The 15,547-nt window shown below is 37.3% G+C and overlaps 1 protein-coding gene across 3 annotated transcripts in view; it reads left to right on the top strand.

Moving 5' to 3' along the window:
* The window catches only part of ralgapa2 (Ral GTPase activating protein catalytic subunit alpha 2), a 191,051-nt gene that overhangs the window by 79,273 nt on the left and 96,231 nt on the right, over nucleotides 1–15,547 (top strand). For all 3 annotated transcript variants that reach the window (XM_084096035.1, XM_084096034.1, XM_084096033.1), the window contains exons 10-16: nucleotides 1,563–1,793; nucleotides 3,184–3,357; nucleotides 3,448–3,582; nucleotides 4,578–4,726; nucleotides 4,821–4,932; nucleotides 8,921–9,158; nucleotides 11,155–11,328. In XM_084096035.1, the coding sequence (XP_083952161.1) occupies nucleotides 1,563–1,793; nucleotides 3,184–3,357; nucleotides 3,448–3,582; nucleotides 4,578–4,726; nucleotides 4,821–4,932; nucleotides 8,921–9,158; nucleotides 11,155–11,328 (1,213 nt within the window). The remainder of the gene's footprint in view (nucleotides 1–1,562; nucleotides 1,794–3,183; nucleotides 3,358–3,447; nucleotides 3,583–4,577; nucleotides 4,727–4,820; nucleotides 4,933–8,920; nucleotides 9,159–11,154; nucleotides 11,329–15,547) is intronic.

Genomic DNA, 15,547 nt, shown 5'->3' with positions numbered 1-15,547 from the left:
TTAATTAAAACTCATTATAATTAATTATAAATATTTGTATCAGTTGATAGAATTAACTTGATGTAGCAGAATTAATACCACTGTCAACTAAGTGAACGCTCAATATTCATTATTTATTAATTCTGAGAAATGTTCATTTCCGGGGCAAGGGAAATAACTACCGCACAGAACTACTCAGCGCATGTAGCCAAAATCTGCATGATTAGGGACTCCAGGATATGAGCATGAACCACAAACAACTTTACATGTCACACAAACATGATTTTATTAACAAGACTGAACACTTAGTCTAATCTAACACACACACACACACACACACACACACACACACACACACACACATATATATACACACACACACACACATTCACATTCTTGTACATCTATCTTTATGACGACATTCATTTACACAATGCAATCTCTAGCCGCTTACCCTAACCTTACCCATCACAACTAAGTGCCTAACCCGACCCCTGACCCTAAACCTACCCTTAACCTCATTATAACCTTATCCCTAAAACCAAGTCTTGACCCTCAAACAGGCCTTTAAACCGGCCAAAATGTCCTCACTTTACTCTCTTTGTCCTCACTCCAATGGTCTAAAACTCAAACTGGTCCTCACAAAGATAGTTGTACAAGTACACACACACACACACACACACACACACACACACACACACACACAGTTGAGTTTAGCAATGGAAAGAGAGCTGAAGCAGAATGCAGGAAAGCAAGAAGTTATAGCATTGTTTCAGCAGATCAACACACCCTCTTTAAAATGGGTTGGGATACTTAATGTAATGTAAGTTTGATACTTGCATGTCTCGCCCATATGCATTAAACTGTCCTGATGCAATTTGTTGAGGCTCCATTTGATCCTTGCTGATGTTTTCTTGATGAGAGAGAACCTGTTTGAGACAGAGGATCTTTAGTGAATGGAAAGACAAGGCCGCAGCCTGGCACAATCTTAGGGCTCCTTAGAAGACCTCTAGCTCAGCATCATCTTCACATCAGAATTTCCCAGAATCCCCGTGATCTTGTGACCAGTGATCGTTAAAGTGTGAAGATGTCACACCCTCTGGAAGTGTGTGAGCCAATAAGAAGTTGTTCCTTTGGAGGGAAACTTTGACTTCCATAGTATTTCCTTCTCTTCAATACCATGGAAGTCAATGGGGTCCATTAACTGTTTGGTTACCCATATTCTTCAATATATATTTTTTTGTGTTCAACAGAAGAAAGAAACTCATGAGTAAATGATGCCAGAAATTGTATTTTTGGTTGAACTATCCAAGTATCTGATTCTAGAATTCCCTACTCATAACCTTCAGTAACCAAGAGGGTGAAATGTTGGCCAATTCCTAGTAAATGGTGACAGATGAAATATTTTATGTAATTTATTTACATTTACATTTATTTTCCCAAATGAGTTTAAACACTTATCCACATGTTTTATACTGATTATGGGGGATCTCTTAGTAACTCTTTCATAAGTCTTAATACTATAGTCTGTGGAAATAGTTGAATGTGAGCCAGATCTCTGCTGTGTGTGTGTTGGTGTTCAGACTGTGACTGCGGGCGGCATCAGTCAGGAGAAGAGCGCAGACTCCGAGTCCAACGGTCCTGTGGAGCAGGAGAAGAATCACTCAAACAGCAGCACACTGTCTGACCGCAGAGGCAGCAACTCCAGTGTGTGTAGCATCGAGGAGGAGCATCGAGGCGTCTACGACATGGTGCAGTCCATCCTGCTCTCCACACGAGACAATGTCAATTTCGTCAACGAGGTCTTCCATCAGGTCAGAGACAGTGTGATCAGATCTGCAGCCTCATGTTGGCACGTTTTTAGACAAACTCTCCACTTGGTTAGAGATGCAGTGACCCCAAAAAAGTATTTAGACACTTGTCTAGGGCTGGATATCATCCACTGCCGCACAATACATGTGTATCATATTGTGGCATATCACAAAGCATCATACTATCATATTCACATCATATTAGATTTAAATGTTAATATTTAAATTTTATTTAATACAATTATATTTGACATTTCTTGAGGAAAAACATAGGCTAGTAACTTTAAAATATATCTCAGTAACCACAGGTGTAGTTCATCACATTAGCTATGAAAATGTTCCCTTAGAACTAATCACTAAGTCACTTTGTCTTCATTTTATCACTTAAATTTGATGCAATTGTGAAAAACTTTATTTTAATGTGTCTTTGTTACAGTGTAATTATACATGCAAGTACATGTACTTACTATGGGGGGTTAGGGTTTGGTTTAGGGTTTGTTGTATGTAATTATGCATAATTTACTGTTATTACTACAGTAACCACATGTAACATATGTACTTGTAACATGTAACACTGTAAAGTAGTGTTACCTATTTTTGTTAGTTTAACAACTTTTATGCTTTTTATCATTAAAAAGAAGTGTCCATAATTTCGAGGTACTGTATAAAATATACATCATTAACTGTTTATTTGTATCACAAAATGTAATGTAGGCTGTTCAGATGCTCTGTCTTTTGCTGCCACCTTGTGGCCAGAATCTGGTCATCATGTTAAATACTTGTTTCAGCAGATTTAGTCGTTTTATTAGTTTAGTACATTTTCGTGTGAATCACAATAAAGAATCATTATTCTACTAGAGTCACATTGCAATTTAAAGTTTTTAAGAATTTTAACCAGAAAGCACATATGTGTTACAGACCTGGGGTTTTCAATGTCAACTTTTCTGACTTTACTGTTTCATTCTCCTTTCTAGTTTGGTCATGAGATTAATTGAGGGCTTTTGTTTTTAACAATAAGAAATGTGTATATATAATAATAATAATAATAATAATAAATAAAAAAAAGTAATATAGACTAATAAACATAATAAAGACTAATAAAAAAGTCTGCTTGAAGTTTTGTGAATTTTTTTTTGAAAAAATGTAAAAACTTTAAGAATTATATTTGATTTTCTGTTTTCTGTTATATTTGATTTTCTGTTGTTAAGTAAAAAAAATAAAATGAAAAAATCATAAAAGCGCATTATTTCATTTTGGAAACATGTATAAATGTTGTTTAATATTTTACAACATGTCGTGGAGTTCTTGCTATCAAAAAGTTTGAAAGCCCCACAAAGCCTGTGACAATTGTGTGAGTGAGCATCATTGTGTGTGTGTGTGTGTCACTGCATAGGCTTTCCTGCTGCCGTCCTGTGAAGCTTCAGCCACTCGCAAGGTGATCAAAGTCTACAGGAAGTGGATACTTCAGGATAAACCCACATTTATGGCTGAGCCTGAGACAACAAGCCAGGAGGAAGATGGAGAGGAAGAGCAGCTGGTCTCAGAGACGGACAATGTGCATGTGGAGGCACGGTTACACACACACACACGCACAAAATATGGTTCATGCTGATGGATAAAGTTGGTCCCTCTTACCTGTCCTGTATCGAACCTTCAGGTCTTGGAGACTCATGGGCACAAACGATCGTCCAGCTGGGGGCGCACATACTCCTTCAGCAGCGCCATCAGCAGAGGCTGTCTGACTGAAGAACAGAACCAGGACGTGAAGGCTGGTGTCCAGTCCACTCTGCAGGTGCTCACACACACTCTCAGCTCTCACACTGCTTCAGGCAGATGTTAGAGGCGTTGAAAATGCTGTTTCATGTTGTCTTCAGATATAGTGTACACTACTGGTCAAAAGAGCAGAAAATGCTTTGTTTTAAAAGAAGTCTCTTATGCTCACAAAGGCTGCATTTATTTGATCAAAAATACAGTAAAAACAGGAATACTGTGAAATATTATTACAATATCAATTTTTTCTACTTGAAAATATTTTGAAATATAATTTATTCCTGTGATCAAAGCTGAATTTTCAGCATCATTACTCCAGTCTTCAGTGTCACATGATCCTTCAGAAATCACTCTAATATGATGATTTGATGATCAAGAAACATTTATTATTATTATCAGTAGAAAACAGTTGTGCTGCTTCATATTTTTGTTGAAGCTGTGATACACTACCATTCAAAAGTTTGGGGTGAGTAAGATTTAGAAAAGAAATTATACTTTTATTCAGCAAGGGCACATTCATTTGATCAAGGGTGGAAGTAAATACATTTATAATGTTACAAATGATTTCTATTCATCATAAATGCTATGCTATAATATGCTAATAAATTCTATTTACAGTAAATATTTGTCTTTATTCATTATAGAATCACCCAAAAAATCTTGTTTCCACAAAAACTATTGATTTATATTTGAGAACAAATTATAATTTATTATAACTGATCACCAAATCAGCATATTAGAATTATTTCTGAAGGATCATGTGACACTGAAGACTGGAGTAATGACGCTGAAAACTCACAGGAATAAATTACATTTTACAATATTTTCAAATAGAAAACAATTATTTAAAATTGTAATAATATTTCAAAATATTACCGTTTTACTGCATTTTTAATCAAATAAATGCAGCCTTGGTGAGCAGGAGATTTCTTTTCAAAAACATAAAGAATCTGAATTATTCCAAACTTCTGACCCGTAGTGTTGTTTGAGAGAGTGAATTGTTTGTTGTGTATTTAGGTGTTCCTGACAAACTCTGCCAACGTGTTCCTGTTGGAGCCATGTCAGGATGTGCCCAAACTGCTGGAGAACCAGTTGGAGGCGTGCCGAGCTGTGCTCAGCGTCTACCGGCACATCATCATGGAGCAGAACATGAACCGCCAGACCTGGTCAGTCTGTGTGGAGCGCAGCTCTGCTTTACTATGAATCCAGAAACATTCAGCATATTGTGTGCAGAAGCGCTTGACTGAGGCTGTGTTTTAGGGAGCAGTTGCTGCAGGTGTTGCTGAGGATCACCGAGGCAGTGATGAAGAGACCCCAGGAGAACCAAAGAAAAGACACGTTCGCTCACAGCCTGGCCAGCATCCTCTTCAAAGTGAGTTTGAGGTTAAAGAAGAACTTAAGATGATTTTCAACCCGCTTTATATTGTTACAGTGTCTGTAGTATATGTAAATGAACAATGTTTACTCGTTCTCTGTGTTACCTGGACAGAGAAATTCAAGGTTTTTTGTCAGCAAACATTTTGTATAATACGGCAGACACATAAAGTACCGGTACTTTGGTATCAAATCGGTACTGAAATTTGAAATATGTGGTGATACCAGCATTTCTTCAGGACCGCTAGTACAGAGTACCAGGTATATTCAGTGCCCGCTGATATGTGTAAGTGCTCTGTGAAGAGCTTCTGAGGTTTCTATTTACAACGTGTTGATCATTGTAGCCAATCACAGACATATCTGTTGAGCGCATGAACGCAATGACCAATCAGAGGCTTTTAAGTTAGTCAGAATCAGCTCAACATTGCTCTAAAACTGCGCGCTTTAGAGTTCTGCATGCTTGGAAATCCTTTCATTATTACCAACAAAGTCACCATGTAAATAAGAGATTGATTGTGTGGTGTAGACAGCTCTGTTGATTCCAGCTGGAGTTTTCACAAGAGTGTAGCTCTCAGTGAGCAGGCGTGATTGACAACTAAGGTGATTATAAAGGGAGCATTCTTTGCTCGCTTTCTGTTTTCAACCCATGTACAATTTGAATAAAAGTTGTGTTTTTCATACTGCTAAGAACACTGCAAAGTTTCTGGATTTACAGTTGTATTTAAATGTGCGATTGAATCCAAAACTGCAATGATTGACAGTGGTATAACCATAGCATACAGTCTGATACTGTATGTCAAAATAGATCTGTGCAGTAAGTAAATGCAAACTAATATATCTGTCACTTGTTCTCTGTAATATGTAATATGTTTCTTTGTAAATACTAAACTCATTAAATATTATATTTTTTGTTAAATAAAATTATAAAATAGTTCCAACAGTTTTTTCTGTTGTACAGAAATTGATACATAAAACCATGACTGTTACTGGTATTGGTACCGACTACTGGAATTTTGGTACTGTGAAATCTACAGATTATACATTTTGTATCCCCGCCCACAGACATTTGGATCGAATGAGAGTTATTAACAGAACAGTTATTATAAGGGTAGGTTTATGACTGATATTTGTATCGTACTTTGTCTTCTCTTTAAACAGCATTATGGTAAAAATTAAACACTATGGCATTTCGTTCATCAAAGAGTCCTGAAAAAAATGTGCCGATATAATTTCATTTCATTATAAAAAATATTTATGAAAAGATATGAAGCACCACAACTGTTTTCAACATTGATAATGATACGAAATGTTTCTTGATCATCAAATCATCATATTAGAATGATCTCTGAAGGATCATGTGACACTGAAGACTGGAGTAATGATGCTGAAAATTCAGCTTTGATCACAGGAATAAAATAGGCTACTTTTATTTTAAAATATATTCAAATTGGGCAGTAAAAAAAAAAAAAAGCAGTCTTGGTGAGCATAAGGCTGTGTGTCCACTAAAGCATTTTTTCACACAGCTGGCGTATTTTTTCAATTGTTTTCAATGGGAGCGCCGCGTTTTTAAAACGTCATGAGCGTAACGATGCGCTGAGCGTCTTTTTCACGCTGAAGCGCTGAGCGTTATTTACAGGTCGCCGGGAGTTGAAGAATGTTCAAGTTTGGGTAAAACATCATTGTCACTTATTACCCAACCGTCCAATCACAGTGGAGGAGGGGCGGGACTAACACCACACCGACCAACCGCCACACTCTGCTTGTACAACGTCAACAGATGACGACAAGAAGCATAATAACTGAACAAACTCATTTAAAACAAGAGCCAGAGAAAATGCGTTACATTGTATCGACATTTTAATATAGAATCAACACAGAAACAAAATACAGTGAGGAAAATAAGTATTTGAACACCCTGCTATTTTGCAAGTTCTCCCACTTGGAAATCATGGAGGGGTCTGAAATTGTCATCGTAGGTGCATGTCCACTGTGAGAGACATAATCGGGAAAAAAAAATCCAGAAATCACAATATATGATTTTTTAACTATTTATTTGTATGATACAGCTGCAAATAAGTATTTGAACACCTGTCTATCAGCTAGAATTCTGACCCTCAAAGACCTGTTAGTCTGCCTTTAAAATGTCCACCTCCACTCCATTTATTATCCTAAATTAGATGCACCTGTTTGAGGTCGTTAGCTGCATAAAGACACCTGTCCACCCCATACAATCAGTAAGAATCCAACTACTAACATGGCCAAGACCAAAGAGCTGTCCAAAGACACTAGAGACAAAATTGTACACCTCCACAAGGCTGGAAAGGGCTACGGGGAAATTGCCAAGCAGCTTGGTGAAAAAAGGTCCACTGTTGGAGCAATCATTAGAAAATGGAAGAAGCTAAACATGACTGTCAATCTCCCTCGGACTGGGGCTCCATGCAAGATCTCACCTCGTGGGGTCTCAATGATCCTAAGAAAGGTGAGAAATCAGCCCAGAACTACACGGGAGGAGCTGGTCAATGACCTGAAAAGAGCTGGGACCACCGTTTCCAAGGTTACTGTTGGTAATACACTAAGACGTCATGGTTTGAAATCATGCATGGCACGGAAGGTTCCCCTGCTTAAACCAGCACATGTCAAGGCCCGTCTTAAGTTTGCCAATGACCATTTGAATGATCCAGAGGAGTCATGGGAGAAAGTCATGTGGTCAGATGAGACCAAAATAGAACTTTTTGGTCATAATTCCACTAAACGTGTTTGGAGGAAGAAGAATGATGACTGTGAAGCATGGGGGTGGTAGCATCATGCTTTGGGGGTGTTTTTCTGCACATGGGACAGGGCGACTGCACTGTATTAAGGAGAGGATGACCGGGGCCATGTATTGCGAGATTTTGGGGAACAACCTCCTTCCCTCAGTTAGAGCATTGAAGATGGGTCGAGGCTGGGTCTTCCAACATGACAATGACCCGAAGCACACAGCCAGGATAACCAAGGAGTGGCTCTGTAAGGAGCATATCAAGGTTCTGGCATGGCCTAGCCAGTCTCCAGACCTAAACCCAATAGAGAATCTTTGGAGGGAGCTCAAACTCCGTGTTTCTCAGCGACAGCCCAGAAACCTGACTGATCTAGAGAAGATCTGTGTGGAGGAGTGGGCCAAAATCCCTCCTGCAGTGTGTGCAAACCTGGTGAAAAACTACAGGAAACGTTTGACCTCTGTAATTGCAAACAAAGGCTACTGTACCAAATATTAACATCGATTTTCTCAGGTGTTCAAATACTTATTTGCAGCTGTATCATACAAATAAATAGTTAAAAAATCATACATTGTGATTTCTGGATTTTTTTTTTTTAGATTATGTCTCTCACAGTGGACATGCACCTACGATGACAATTTCAGACCCCTCCATGATTTCTAAGTGGGAGAACTTGCAAAATAGCAGGGTGTTCAAATACTTATTTTCCTCACTGTATGGGTGAAATGATATACTAGTAACACTTTCACGGATATCCCGAATCATAACAAGCAAAGTGTCCCAACTGAAAAAAACACAACGTTGCCAAAACGCTCTCAAGCGCCCACAGCTAGGTGTTTTCAGCAGAGCGCCTAGTGGTTTCAGCTGGCTAAACATGGCCTAAGAGAATGCTATCAAAAACGTTAGAAAATCTGAATAGAAAATAGAAAACTAAGCCCAAACTTTTGAATGGTAGTTTACACTGTTAATGATCATATATCCTGTGTCGTAAGAATCGATTTGATCAATGAATTTCAACATTAAGCTAATGTTCTTTAATTCTAAAATTCCTTAAAGATGTCTTCCTATAGGGTTTACCAAATCTGTACATAGAACTGTAAAATCTTTGAAAAGCGCAAGACTGTTTTACCCTTCATCATACGTGTAAGATTGTGATTGTGATGATATAGTTGAAATGGCTTGATATCCATGATATCATCTGATGTTTGATTTGTGTGCTGCTGTCATTTGCAGACGATCTTCGTGGCGTGGGTGCGGGCCAACCTGACGGTGTTTATATCCCGTGAGCTGTGGGACGACCTGCTGGCTGTGCTGTCGTCTCTCAGCCACTGGGAGGAGCTGGTGTTCGAGTGGGCCAGCATCATGGACTCTCTCACTGCAGTACTGGCCCGTTACGTCTACGGTCTCGACCTCCACAACCTGCCGCTGGACAAACTCTCAGAGCAGAAGAAAAAGAAGCAGCGTGGCAGAGGTGTGTGTGTGTGTGTGTGTGTGTAAACTACATGGAGTGTATTTGGGCAGGCTGATGGAGCTAAAATGTAGCTTGAGTTTTGCACTCAGCACTTAAAATTAGTGTTTTATTCACAAATATTAAACTAACATAATGCATTAATTAGGGCAGTGCATAATAAAACGGTCTATAAAAGATATCATATTTTTATATTCTTATTCAAAATAAGCAAAACTGCATCTTAGCTTGAGGCTGACTATAGAAAATTGTGTCGATTGACACAAAAATGTTAAGCAGAACAACTATGATCAATTATTAGAAATGTTTGTTCATCTTCATATTCGAATGATTTCTGGAGGATCATGTGACACTGAAGACTGGAGTAATGATGTGAACATTCAGCTTTGGTCACAGGAATAAATTACATTGTAAAATACATTCACATAGAAAACATTTATTTTAAATTGTAATAATATTTCACAATATTACTGACATTTTTGATCAAAAACATTTAAACATTTTAATTATTCCAAACTTTTGACTGGTAGTGTATGACATGCGGTGTCATGTAGTTTTTATGATTGCATTAAGATGATTTATGGTATGATTTATGATTTACTTAAGATATAATTTAGTTTAAACGTGTTTTTGTGGTTTTTGCAACTCCTGGTACAATAGTGTTTTTGTTTTGTTTTGATTTTTGTTTTTTAACACAATGCTGAAAGTCATACAGCATCTGTGTGAGACACATCAGACTTCACTTACACACTTTTATGGTGAAATTGCTTCTTTTTCTAAGTTGATCCATAATTATTTTGACCATATGCACTGTGTTATGGATTTTTTTAATTAATCAAGTTTAATTAATCAACTAACATTTGTTTTTCTTGCAGGAACGACATTCATATGCTTTTAAATGTTTCCAAACTCTTTGGGGAAAACTTGTGACTTTGATTGTGTGTGTGTGTGTATAAATAACAATTAGGGGAAGTGAAACAGATGACTAGTTCTCAAACCTTGTGATAAGTAATCACAAAAACAGAGTTTGCTTGTGCCAGTGACAGAGGGAAAAGGTTGGGGCTTTTGAACCAATTGAACCAATCATATTGAAGGTGACATGTTAGTCTTATTTGTTTTCTCGATTCTATAAAAACTGTTGTATCCGTGTTTTCTGGTGGGATTCTCAATGGAATTTGTCTGAGATCCTCCGGCCTTGCTTCTTGGGAGAGATTCCCTGAGAACTGCTCGGGAAGATCTCCTGGCCGTGATTAAAGCATTTGAAGGACATTTGCTTAAGTCTGTTTGTCGATTATTCCTGCGCAGGAAGTAAGCTAGTTTAGGGGAACAACTTAGTTAGGTGACTATTATTGAACGGGGACGTCGATTTGTAGACGAGACCCAGATAGTTTTAGTTAGGTTTAGGGAAGAATCTACCACAACTGTCATGCAGCAAGAATAGACACGAAAACAGCGCGATGCCGCAGCGCGTCAGCATACAGTGTAAATGCTTTGACCTATTACTGAAAAATATTTGTTTCTTATGCTCTACTTATGTCTAGTGTGAAACAGACCTCACTTGTGCACATCACTGGTTTTGACTATATTTGACACTATTTATTTTATTAAATATATTGATATTAATGCATTTCCTCTAAAATGGCACAGGCTTTCCTTTTGATCAATTAACTCTTAATTTTCAACTCCTTAATTTTAAATGGAATGTCTTTTACTCAGAAATGTCATAAAAAAAAATTGTAAACACCATTTTAAGGTAACTTTGTGATTAAACAAATATAGTGGAATCAGTGTGTGTGTGTGTGTGTGTGTGTCTAGGTAAACCCTACATTATGAGGACAAAATGTCCTCACAAAGATGGCAATATCCAAAATCCTTGTCCTTGTGGACATTTTTTGATGTTTAGGGGATATAATATAGAGTTTATACAGTATAAAAATCATTGTTTATGGAATGTCCCTATAAAACATGAAAACCCAACGTGTGTGTGTGTGTGTTTCAGGAGTGATGCAGGACTCACAGAAGTCTGCAGATAGCGTGCGGACCTTCTCTTTGAGCTGGAGGAACTCTGAAGAGCAGAGCGGCACTCAGGAGCCCATGAGGTTTCGCAGCGCCACCACCACTGGAGCTCCTGCCGTGGAGAAAGCTCGCAACAACGTCAGGCAGAAAGCTTCAGGTCAGAACCCGCTTCAGGACTCATGAGCTCAGACCGTCTCGGGTGTCTGCGTGGTGGTTTGATAACATCATTCCATGTAGGGCTCTATGAAATCGGTTTTATTGATTGATTTATTTTATCCCAAATTCTGTTTTTGTTAAAAAAAAATTTAATAAAAAAAATAATCATTTCAATATTTATTTTTTCCATTTGAATGGTTAAAGAAAAACGTTTGTAATCAAAAAGCATGTCTAATAGATCATGAAAATACAATTTAACAGAATTTTATTAAACATTTTTAGGGCCTTATGACATCTGTTTACCGGTATGTTGTTTTATGTCCAAAAATCTGTTTTAATTCTTATAGATTTTGTTTTAATGGTTTAATTAAATTTCTAATGATCAGAAAGCATGTCAAATCAACATTATAATAGTTTGTTAAAGTTTTTTTTTTTTTTTTTTTATAATAATAGGGCACTACGAAATTTTGTGTTGACTTTAATTTTTTTCTGGATTTGTGATTTAATACAAATTTATTATCAAAAACTAGGGTAATTAAATGAAGGTATAAAACATTACATTTTAATTTTCAATAAAAAATTTTAATTAATTAACCCTTTAAAATGCAATTAAATTATTATTATAATTATTAAGTTTTACTAAAAATTATATTATTATTACTTTGAGAAGTACATTCTACTGGACAATAGTAATATATTTAATTCCGTCACAATTTGTCCAAGCTTGATTATTTGTAGATAACAAACCTGTGCCGCTCATTCACACAAAATCTCCAAGAATATGCAGACTTCATATTTAAACAAATAGTGTTTTTGCAGTTTAATATTCACAGACACATCACAATTTGATTAAGTGCACAGCTGTGCTATTAATACTAGGGATGTCCCGATCAGGTTTTTTTGCCCTCGAGTCCGAGTCCGAGTCATTTGATTTTAAGTATCTGCCGATACCGAGTCCCGATCCGATACTTCTATAATGCAAAAAAAAAAAAGAATAAAGAAGAGTGAAAAAAACAGATCCAGGATGTTCCTTATTTTTTATTTAATTCACCTTATTTTAACATTCAACAACTCTTTTAACAAACAGAGCACTTCTGTGAGGTAGCTTGAACAATCAAGTAATAAATTCTTCACTTTTGGACTTTAGTGCAACAGTAAATATTAAAAAAAAGTCTAATATATAAACAAATAGCACCTCAACTTAAAATATCCGGTAGGCATGTAAACAAATAAAAAATAAAAGTGCCACAGTGTTTGCAAAGCCAGTAATGTGCTTTTAGGAACTGCCCTCCTAACTCTTACGCCGGTTTCACACTGCACTGTTAGCAGAGCGTGCAGCGCGTATTTTTTTCGCCGCCCATGTTAACAGATTAAACCAGGCTTTAGAGCATTCACACCGCACGCAGAGGTGGCGCGGCAGTGCGTAGCAGGAGCAGAGCAGAGCAGGAGTGCCGTGATCGTTTCGGCGCCGAGTCTATTTTTGCTGTGCCGCTTACGCTGAATTAAAGTGACAATGCATTGATCATGGCCAAAATACACCGCAGTTTTATCCAAAAAGTGCATTGATGATATCTATTGTGTTTTAAACAGTCAATCAAATGACCAACAGCAATTTAAAAAGAAAACAAATGTCCAAAAACAAACTTGTTGCCATAACAATAAAAACAAAGATGAACCAAAAGTTATATAAATGAAATTATTAATAAAATAAGCTTCTTGACAAGTCTTTTCTCTTAAATGTATTTGAAAACGAAAAAAAGCAATGCCAACTTATCCATTATAGACTCTGTCTGTACACAACCCGCGGTTCAGCCGCGCGTGACAAACGCTGCCAGTATGAAAGCAAAACGCGCGTGTCCTGCTCCTGCTCACCATATGCACTGCTCCTGCGCTGCTTACACTCTAATAACGCGTGCAGTGTGAAACCGCCGTAACTCTGTGTCACCGCATAATAGAGGTGTTAAAAAATAATGAGAATATAAATACATATATATCCGAGTCCTGATCGGGAGGTAACGTCCGATTCCGATCGAGTCTGAAAACACGCGATCGGGCCCGATTTCCGATCACGTGATCGGATCGGGACATCCCTAATTAATACATTTATGCAACATTTAATTCTGCGTTATACTGTAAATTACATTTGAATGACTGGATTCTGCGATTCTGTCCGCATTTTCAGCATTGCGTAAATCATATGTCCCTAAAGATGACATTGGGCGAGGAGCTTCACTGGGACAGAGGAATATTCCTCTTGCTGTTACCATCTATACAAGAAGTTCAGCTGAACACATGTGATCCAAGTCTAGTTACACACACACACACATCAACTAGTCACTTCAACCCCTGATTAAAGTTCAACTCTCTCTCAAGCTTGAATTTTCTGTTTCTTTGTCTCCTTGCATGGACATGCGCAGAAACACTTTCCATTGACTGTCTCCTGGTTTGGAGATGATTGTATCTCTTTATAGTGGAGAGCTTGTTGAGTTTGGAGCAGATGTGTTTGAGACTGAAGGATGCCTCTCACACACACCGCCCCCAGAAACATCCTCGATTGTGTGTGTGTGTGTGTTTGCGCGCACATGAAACGGCGTGGCTTTAACCCTCTGAGGTCTGAGCTGTTTTCTGGGCCCTGGAGGTGTTCTGACATGCTCTGACATTTCTGGTTATTTCTGTTACTTGTGACATTTTCATGGCTAAAGTCTAATTACACTGTATTCAGCACAAACTCTGCTACAATAATATATCAGCAGCATGTATGTAAAAGTTTGTAGTTTTGAGATAATGACATTTATGCGTGGTTTTTGAAAATACAAAAAAAAATTCTCACTGAAATAAGGCCATGAAACCCATACTGATTATTTCTTCACAAGACTTTTGAAAATTGTATGACGTAGCCTAGAATATTTGCTGCAAAACTATGTGAAAATCACCCTGACTGCTCGTTCAGATAAGACAATATATTGATTTAAAAATTTTACGACGTGTTTTGTGTGAAAAAGCCTTATGCGAGAGCTCATTAATATGTAAGCTTTTCTCACCTGAGAAAGACAAAGAACCTCCCCTAACGGCCCTATTAGGAGCTATCAGGCCCCTATCATTCTGAGCAACCTTGCACAATACTGTAAATGAGGAGATTTAAAAAATAATGGCTTTTAAATTGTTTGGATTTATTTACAACACAACATAATCCAAAGATACACAACAAATGCCAAAAAAGCACTTCAAAGACAGAGACCTTTGTGCCATTCCTAAAAACATTGTACATACCTTTCATTTCCAAGATTTTCACTTTACCATGTTCACGTACTGAGACTCATGTGAATGTTGAAGTCCTCAGTGGCATCTGGGACCTGAAAAAAAAAAAAGTGAACATACTGATATCAAGAGAAAGGCCTGCACGATTTTGGAAATAAATATTAGATTTTTCTGGTTAAAATTGCTTTTTAAAATTCCTTTTTAAAATTCACAGAATACACACACACACACACGTTTCCAACGATATATAATATAATGAACACCAGGTTTGTTGTGCCTTGTAGGCATAAGGTATATGCGCAGTGCGGATAAAATAATAATAACAATAAATAACCTATAGCAGCCTATAAATCTTCCAAAAGAAGCTAGAGAAAAATATATTGATTATCATGTTACTTCAAATGTTTCCATCCGTTATGATGATATGAAATGAGATAATAATAAAAACATGAAGCCGTTTGGTGCGTTTTGCTTTCATCCAAAATATGATACATTCAAACGCGATCGCTTGCAAAATATGATACATTCAAACGCGATCGCTTGCAAAATATGATACATTCAAACGCGATCACTCTCAAATATAAAACATTATGGTTACCATAAACATATCTATGTTTGAGCAGATATCCACAAACACAGTAAACACGGGTCTAAATATTATAATATTCCCCATATATCTAGCAACAGTTCAGCTGCAACGTGACATTTATGCAACAATAACAAACTAGGCTATGTAAGAATTTCTTACCTTATCTTTCTTGTCTTCAAATCGCGTTCTTCTTCTTCTGAGGTAGCCTAAATCCAATGTAAGCTCAGGCACGTCTTTCAAACTCGACGAAAAGTGAAGTGAAGTGTTTTGTTGTTGAGGTAACGAGCGCGTTCGCGTTCCATGTGGAGATTTGCATGTGAATATCTTTTGCGCGAGTAGGCGTGGCCAAATTAACTGTAATGAGCAAGCGTTT

The sequence above is a fragment of the Abramis brama genome, assembly GCF_963993115.1.
Source record: "Abramis brama genome assembly, chromosome: 21".
NCBI lineage: Eukaryota > Metazoa > Chordata > Actinopteri > Cypriniformes > Leuciscidae > Abramis > Abramis brama.
Note: the sequence above shows the minus strand (reverse complement) of the source record. Positions and strands in the feature narration are given on the sequence as shown.